Below are 9,037 nucleotides of genomic sequence, written 5' to 3'. Positions count from 1 at the left end.
ATCTTAGTGGTTTTCCCAGAGATTACAGCATGCCTTCTAGACCACTTGAATTCAATATAAATTAGAAATTTTACTACTTACTGAAATAGTAAAAGGAAGTTAGAATACTTTAACTCCATTTGCCCCCTTACCAAAATTACATATTATTGTCACAAATTTTAATACTCTGATAGACACATAAGAGTTTATTTAACGTTTTTTCAATTTGCATATATATTTATCTTTAATGCTCTTCATTTCTTCTTGCATCTCCAAACTTCCATCTTCGATAATTTTTTTTCTGTCTAAAGAACATTCTTTTGTATTTCCTTTATTGAGTGTCTGTTGGTGACTGGTTTCTGTTTTTGAAAAATACCTTAATTTTGCTTTGTAATTTGGAACACTTTACATTAAATACAGAATATCATGTCTGCATTTACTTCATTTTAGCAAGCTGAATAGAATTCCATTGTAACAGCCTGACAGTCCTACTGTGGCTCCTTTTTCAGTAATATGTCTATTGTTTTCCTTTGGATAGCTTTAAGATTTTCTCATTGTCTTTGGTTTGCAGCAGATTTATTGTGGTTTTTCTAAGTGTGAATTTTATTCTGCTTGGTGGTAACAGTTTCTTCTGAATCTGTTGCTTGATTCTTTTGTCAGGTTTGAAAAATTCTAAACCAATTATCTTTTCACATTGTTTCTACTCTATTTTAAAATCTCTATTCTTCTGGTACCCCAACTACACACACATTAGATTTTTCAACATAACCAATATGTGTCATTTTTTTTTCAGTGTTCTTTATCATTTTATCTCTGGCTGCCTTGATATAGATTTAACTCTCATCTAGTTCTTCACTTCTCTCTTCAACTAGGTTGACCCATTTTAAAATCCATTCATTGAGCTCTCAATTTCCATTAATATAATTTTCATTTCTATAATTTCCAATGCACTGTTGATTGATAATTTTAGTCCCTGCTGAAAATATCTATCTTGTCTTTAATCCCTTGAATATAATTCTGTTTTAGAAATATATATCTGATATATTCATTATCTGAACTTTATATTCATGTCTTTCTATCGTCTATTGTTTCTCTTGTTGTTTGGTGACAACACGTCTTTTGTGTGCGTGGTTATTTTTGATGGAGCAGAACATATTGCATATGAAAAACTATAACAATTATTAGAGACTCTGCATTATATTATTTTCCTGTACAGAGGATTTACTTTTGCTTCTGGAAGGCAGCTATTTATCCAGGGACACTAGCAATGCTTTATCCTAGTACTTTAAAACTTTTCACCTCAGGAACACTTTGCCCTCTTTAAAATTATTGAAGACCTCAAGTAGCTTTTTTTTTTTCACACAGCCTCTATCAATATTACCATACTAGAAATTAAAAGATACCTTATTGATTTATTGATTTATATATTTTGAGACAAAGTCTTGCTCTATCACCCAGCTGGAGTGACCCGGCTATTTCAGCCTACAGGATTGCAGAGTCCAAGCCAACTGAGGCATAGATGGTTCCCCAGCACAGCATGGCTGTTTTGTCGATGCGGCTGTTTTGTCAATGCGTGGCCAGACTCGTTCTTTAGGTAAGACCCTGATGCATTCCTCCACACTGGGGGGGGTCCTCCCAGCTGAGCCCTCCAGCCACCCCCATCAGTGTTCTATGGCCAACAGAGTTCTAATTTCTCACTGGGATGGAGGGCCTGGAGGGTGAGGAGGGTCACTATCTTTGCTGCTTAGGTGCCACAGTGGATCCAGCCTGCAGGCTTAGAGAGCCCAAACTGATCAGGGGCTGAAGGGATCCCCCAACACAGCACAGCTGTGCTACCAAAATGCAGCCAGACTGCTTTTTTAAGCAAATCCTTGATCCCATTCCTCCTGACTGGGTGAGACTTCCCACCCGGGGTCTCCAGCCACCTCCTGTAGGTACATTTGGGTGGGCAACAGGTCAGTATCCCAGTCTACAATGGAGCTTCCAGAGAAAGGGGTAGGCTGCTACCTCAATGGTTTCATAGCCTTCACTGGTGATACCTCCAGGTACTGGAAAAACCAAGGTGACTAGGGTCTAGAGTGGACCCCCAGTAAATTGTAGCAGCCCTACAGAAGAGGGGTTGGACTTTTAAAAGAAAAAGAAACAAACAACAAAAACAAGAACAACAACAACCCTAACAAAAAAACAAACCGCATCCAAAAGTCAACAAGCTCAAGGATCGGAGGTCAATAAGCCCACAAAGATGGGAAAAAATCAGTGCAAAAACACTTAAAACTCAAAAACCAGAGTGCCCCCTCTCATCCAAATGACCACAACACCTCTTCAGCAAGGGTTCTGAACTGGGCTGACACAGAGATGGCTGAAATGACAGAAATAGACTTCAGAACGTGGATAAAAATGAAGGAGTTCATTGGAACCCAAGGCAAGGAAGCCAAGAATCATGATAAAATAATGCAAGAGCTGACAGCCAAAAGAGCCAGAATAGAGAGGAACGTAATTAACCTGATAGAGCTGAAAAATACACCACAAGCTGAAAAACACAATGCAATCACAAGTGTTAGTAGCAGAACAGACCAAGTGAAGAAAAGAATCTCAGAGCATGAAGACTGTCTTTCTGGAATAAGACAGGCAGACAAGAATAGAGAAAAAAATAACAAAAAGCAATGAACAAAACCTCCAAGAAATATGGGATCTTGTAAAGAGACCAAATCTACAACTGACTGGGGTACCTGAAAGAGTAGGGAAATATGGAAAACCTATTTTATGATATCATCCAGGAGAATTTCCCCAACCTAACTAGACAGGCCAAAATTCAAATTCAGTAAATCTAGATAACCCCAGTAAGATATTCCATGAGAAGATCATCCCCAAGACACACAATCATCAGATTCTCCAAGGTCAAAATGAAAGAAAAAATGTTAAGGGCAGCCAGAGAGAAAGGCTGGGTCATCTAAAAAATGAAGCCCAGCAGACTAACAGTGGACCTCTCTTAGCACAAATCCTACAAGCCAGAAGAGATTGGGGGCCAATATTCAACTTTTTTTTTTTTTTGAGACCAAATTTTATTCTTGTTGCCTAGGTTGGAGTGCAATGGTGTGGTCTCAGCTCACTGCAACCTATGAGTTCCTGGGTTCAAGTGCTTCTCCTCCTTGGCCTCCCAGTAGCTAGGATTACAGGCACCCACCACCATGCCTGGCTAATATTTTTGTCTTTTTAATAAAGACAGGGTTTCACCATGTTGATGAGGGTTGTCTTGAACTCCTGACCTCAGGTGATCCACCTGCCTCAGCCTCCTAAAGTGCTGGGATTAGAGGCGTGAGCCACCGCACCCAGTCCACCATTCTTAAAGAAAAGAAATTCCAGGCCAGGCGAGGTGGCTCATATCTGTAATCCCAGCACTTTGGGAAGCTGAGGGGGGCAGATCACTTGAAGCCAGATCACACCAGCCTGGCCAACATGACGAAAACCTGTTTCTGCCAAAAAATAAAAAAATTAGCTAGGCATGGTGGCACATACCTGTAGTCCCAGCTACTGAGAGGCTGAAGTGGGAGAATCACTTGAACCTGGGAGGCAGAGGTTGCAGTGAGCCAAGACAACGCCACTGCACTCCCAGCCTGAGCAACAGAGTGAGACCCTGTCCCCCACCCACCGCAAAAAAAGAAAGAAAGAAATTCCAGCCCAGAATTTCATATCCAACTGAACTAAGCTTCAGAAGCAAAGGAGAAATAAGATTCTTTTCAGACAAGCAAATGCTGAGGAATTCATTACCACCAGATCTGCCTTACAAGAGACCCTGAAGGACTAAATAGGGAAAGGAAAAACTGTTACCAGCCACTATTAAAACATACTGAACTACACAGACCAGTGACACCATGAAGCAACCACATGAACAAGTCTGCAAAATAACCAGCTAGCATCATGATGACAGGAAAAAAAAAAAAGAAAAGAAAAAGAAAAAAGCAGAGGTTGCAATCCTAGTTTCTGACAAAACAGACTTTAAAGATTAAACAAGATAAAGGAGGATGTTATATAATGATAAATGGTTCAATTCAACAAGAAGACCTAACTATCCTAATTTCTCTCTTATAGAATCTTTACTTTTTTAAATTTTATTTTATTTTTTTATTTTTATTTATTTTTATTATTTTTTTAATCTTGACTTTTTAGTTAACTCAATGATAAATAAAAATAGTTAATATTTTTTAAGTGGTTACTCTGTGTCAGGCACAGCCATGGGTACATTAATGAATTATTTCATTTGTTCTTCACTACAATCTTGTGAAGATAAGTGTTAGCACTATTTAACAGGACAGAAAACTAAGTTTTAATAAAGTGAAATATACCTACCCAAAGGTACACAGCTATTAATTTTTAGTGTGGATTTTAAACCTGAATGTGTTAATTAAACTTTGTCAACATTTTAACGCTATCATATTTTTGAAATGTATACTATCATACAGTGTCACGTTTACAAAATGCCTTTTAATGGTATAAGCATGCTGTATACCAAAATCAGTTTCCTGGTTTTGATATTTTACTATATCAGATGTAACAAACTGAAGAAACTAAGTGTAGGTTATAAGGGGCCATTCTGTACGTTCTGTCAACTTCCTGTGAGTCTATAATTATTTAGAAGATAAAAGGTCACTAAAAACTTACATATGGTATGCTTCTATTTATGTAAAATTTTTTAAATGGCAAAATTATGGAGATGGACAACAGATTAGTGATTGCTAGGGATGATGGAGGGAGAGAGAGATGGGTCTGTCTTGTAAGTCAATACCACAGATCTTTGTGGTTGTGAAACAGCTTTGTATCTTGATTATGATAGTCATTATACGAAGATAAATTGCATAGGCCTCCCCCCTACACACACACAGGTGTGTATATAAGACTGGCAAAATCCGAATAAACTCTGTATTACACCAATGTCAGTTTCCTGGTTCAGTTACGATATTATTTGTATGTAAAATATTACCTTTGGAGTAAACAGGGTGAAGGGTATAGGAGCCCTCTTCTTACTACATTTGAAACTTCCTGTCCATCTATAACTATTTCAAAATAAAAAGGAAACATAATTTAACAAATACACCAAAACATTTCCCAAAAACAGCTTCAAACAAATGTTGGTTTATCATAATATTGTAAAGTAACCAGTTAGAGTGAATGTTTTTATTAGGACTTACTGGTTTTTTGCAATAGAACCAAACTTGTCAAGACTGTAATACTGAAGAAAAGCAATGGAGGGGCAATAAGTACAAATTGCTTCAAGAGCCAACTAAAGGCCAGGTGTGGTGGCTCACACCTGTAATCCCAGGACTTTGGGAGGCCAAGGCAGGAGGATTGCTTGAGACCAGGAGTTTGAGACCAGCCTGGGCAACATAGGGAGATCACATCTCTATGTAAAAAAATAAAGTATTAATAATTTAAAAAAATATTTTTAAGTCAACTGAAGTTCTGATTTAAGAATTTGGAATTCAGGGAAGTTTTCCTCCTTTGAGGAAATTATTCTTTTTTTGTTTTTTTGGTTAAGGTTGATTTCACCAACTTTAAGATCCCCCCCCCGGGGAAAACTGCATATATTAAACAACACATGGAAAGCAATAATAGCTAAATTTACCTGGCTATTACTATCCACCAGGCACCAGTTTATGTAATTATGCCCACAAACACATTTTAAGCTCAGAAGACTGTGCTGCAGATTTTTTAATATTCCCATTTTATTGATAAGGAGAAAGTGACAGAGTTCTTTCACAGTAATGTAGCAAGTTGTAGAGTTTCTGCTATAGCTAAATTTCCAGACATGTCTTAAGTCGCATACTTTGGGCTTTTACATAATTTCTTCAATTAAAAGAATATTATCTTAATTCTTGTCATTAGCATTAGTTTGACGGACTATTTGCTTTATTTACTGGACCATTCGCTCATCTGCTTTATTTTGCTCACAAGGCAGAAAATATAAGAAGCAATAATACTTTGAAAAGTGTGGGTTTTTTTCCTTGGGTTCAAATAACAACAGTTAACTGAAAGAAAGAAAGAGTAGGAAATTTAGAATTTGAAACCAAAGGGAAGGAACTGAAACCCAGTTTCTCCAACATGTATGTGATAACAAAAATAGCTGATCTTTGAAGACTTCATCTTTAAACCCTAATCTCTGATATTATTTTTATAACCCGAGTGCCGTGACACCACCTCTGGGACCACACCTTAGTGGGGAAACGGATATATGCGTAAGACAGAAAGGGTAGGGGAAGAATGCAGTCAACTTGCAGGCACTGCTGGAGTGACACGGGCTGGCAAGCACGAGAACGTCCGGAGGCAGCCAAAGGCGCCAGCGCACTGACTTCTGGGAAGCAGCCGCAGCGTGGGGGGCGGGGACTTCTGGGAGGCAGCCGGAAGCTCGTGTGGTAGCACTTCCGGACGGTAGCACACGGTGTTGCAGCAGTGGGAAGCTCGGTGGAAAGCCCTGTAGTCCTGTGCGATGGCCTCTCGATATGACAGGGCGATCACTGTCTTCTCCCCAGACGGACACCTTTTTCAAGTGGAATATGCCCAGGAAGCGGTGAAGAAAGGATCCACCGCGGTGAGGGAGCAACTCCCGGACCATCCCCCCCACCCCCACCCCCACCCCCACCCCACCCCCACCCCCGCCCCCGCCCCGTTAGTTGTTGGGCCATCATTACCCCACTGCCCGGCCCACCGCTCCAGCGCAGGAGCTGAAGAGAAGAGATTCCCACGCTTGTGAAAATAACTTTGTCCTTTTTATTGAGGGAGATAGACTTCTGAGATTTGGGCCTGAAGTGGCAGAGTAGAAGTTGGTAGATTTCCCTGAATTCTGCTGTGTAAGTGCCCCTGTTTAACGGTAGCTACAGGCACAAAGCTAGGGTGTGTATGTGTAGGGACGTTAATGCTGTGATTGGCAATAAGGAAAGAAAAAGCTTCGAATCTGTAACAGCTTACCTGAATGCTCGTTGTCCAGTTCCTTGGTAGTTCAGAGACCCCTGAAAAACTAACAGTTGCTTCATGTTGGGAGCTATTTTTTTAATAACAATTATGATAATAAATAAAAATTGGCCACACCTGCTCCCCAAATGCGGACTAAATCAATATAAAATTAAGATCTTGTTGATGAAGAAATAATTTAAAAAAAAAACAGTTCAAAACACACGCGTTAAAAAATCCCAAAATTGTCCCAATATTTCGCAGTCCTTTAAAGGCCCGAAAGCCCAAGAACTTTCACTTTTTTTGGCTACTTAAAAAAAAAAATGCTAGAAGTTCCTTGAGAGATTATACCCTACTTTAGATTTATGTATCCACATTACCGAAAAAGTTACAAATACTCAGGGTAGGAGTAATACTGCTGCGAAGTTTTAACTACATTCAGTAATTTTAGTGATTTATAAAAACTAAAGAGGACAAAAGTACCCTAGTGACCTGAGATCTATTACCCCAAATCTTCTAAGTCCTAGACTGTGAATTCAAAGGATCAGATTTTTTTTCATTCTTTCAAATTTCATGAGCATGTTTGTTGTTTATTTTGGAAATTGAGACAGTAGCTATGAGAATACATAGTATATTTCCAAGTCTAGCAGTGTCTTTATTTTCTAACTTCCATACCAACTTTGTTAAAGAAGGAAATAATTCACTTTCATTATAAATCTAACAGATGTAAGTGGAAAAAAAAAACGCTAGAAGAAGAATGATTTTAAAAGTATTTTTCTATTTAATTGGGCCCAGTAGTTTCAATTCTGTTTTACAAGTAATTTTTTTTAGAATTATAAATTTAAGGAAAGCCTGATGTAGCTTAAACCAAAAGGGTACCGTTTTGATAAAAACAAAAAGTTATATAATCCCCAGCATGGCATGTAGCATATGGTTAGAAAATAATGCCCAGGTTTTAGAGCCTAAAATAAAGGGAGTAATAGGAGAAGACGGGGGTGTAATAAGAAACTGCATTGGCTCATTTAACATGTTTTAAGAGTGCTGTAGAACTGATTGATAGTTCCTTTGTAATGAGCGGTAAAAGGGTAAGGATATAAAAGTACCTATAGTGGGCATTTTTAAAGATACATTGGAAGAATGAGACACTTTTGTCTCAGAATTCTGAAATTATAATTTGCATGTTTGCATGGAGTTATTCACTGTGTTTCCTTGAGGGTGCTATGACCTTTTACGTAGGGTAAAGTTTTTTAATGGCACTTGATTATTAAAATATGTCACAAAATATTCTATCTAGAAATGAAAATTGATATTATGAGTTATAAATAAGCCAAGGTTGACCAGATTTGACCAGTATGTAGAAGTGATATTATTTAGTAATATAAAAGTTATATGGGCCACAAATTAGAGGCTTTATGTTCTACTTCCTTGTTGATAATTATCTTACAGCATGAAAGGAGACAAGAGGCTTGTTTTCCTTCTGCTTTAGTTCCATTTTCTGTAAATGCAAATTTGTTTGAATAACATTTTGGAGAAGTAATACCTTTCTTCTTAGGGAAAAGAAATGAATCCTTCACAATATTCCCATGAAAACGATAAGATTTATTATCATTCCTCATTTTGTCCTTTCTGTGACCCCAAACTGTTATTAGCTCTGTATTTCCTACTTTATCAAATCTCAGCTCCACAATCTAGCCATCAAAGTCTTCCATAATCCTATCCACCCTCTTAATTTAGGAGGCAGCGTCTTAATTTCACTAATATATGTTTCTGCCTACAGAGTGGGGAGAGAGGAAAGGGGAAAACACCTTTCTTTCTGCTGCTCTACATCTTATTTGTCCTTTAAGAATCTCTGCACATTTGTCCTCTGTATGAAGTTTTCTCTGATCCACTCAAGTCATCTTGTATCTTTGTCTTTTCTGAATGTATAATCTGTACCACATAATATTGTACAGTATTTACTATTTGGCCTGATATTTTCTTTAATTTCAGTTGTATTTAATAATATCACACTAACTGGATAGTACGATCTCTGAAGAACTAGATGGCATAATTCCTTTTCTTATTTCTACCACACAATATACGGTAGAGGGACTAGGAAAGCAGTAACTACCATTTA

General features: G+C 38.0%; 1 protein-coding gene across 1 annotated transcript in view; it reads left to right on the top strand.

Annotated features, from left to right (window-relative positions):
- Window positions 1–6,410: 6,410 nt before the first annotated feature.
- Window positions 6,411–9,037, top strand: part of PSMA8 (proteasome 20S subunit alpha 8) — a 58,311-nt gene continuing 55,684 nt past the window's right edge. The window contains exon 1 of the mRNA XM_003924767.4: window positions 6,411–6,562. Within this exon, the coding sequence (XP_003924816.1) occupies window positions 6,461–6,562 (102 nt within the window). The 5' untranslated portion in view covers window positions 6,411–6,460. The remainder of the gene's footprint in view (window positions 6,563–9,037) is intronic.

This window comes from Saimiri boliviensis, chromosome 13 (assembly GCF_048565385.1).
Source record: "Saimiri boliviensis isolate mSaiBol1 chromosome 13, mSaiBol1.pri, whole genome shotgun sequence".
NCBI lineage: Eukaryota > Metazoa > Chordata > Mammalia > Primates > Cebidae > Saimiri > Saimiri boliviensis.
This window is presented reverse-complemented; position numbering and strand designations above follow the sequence as displayed.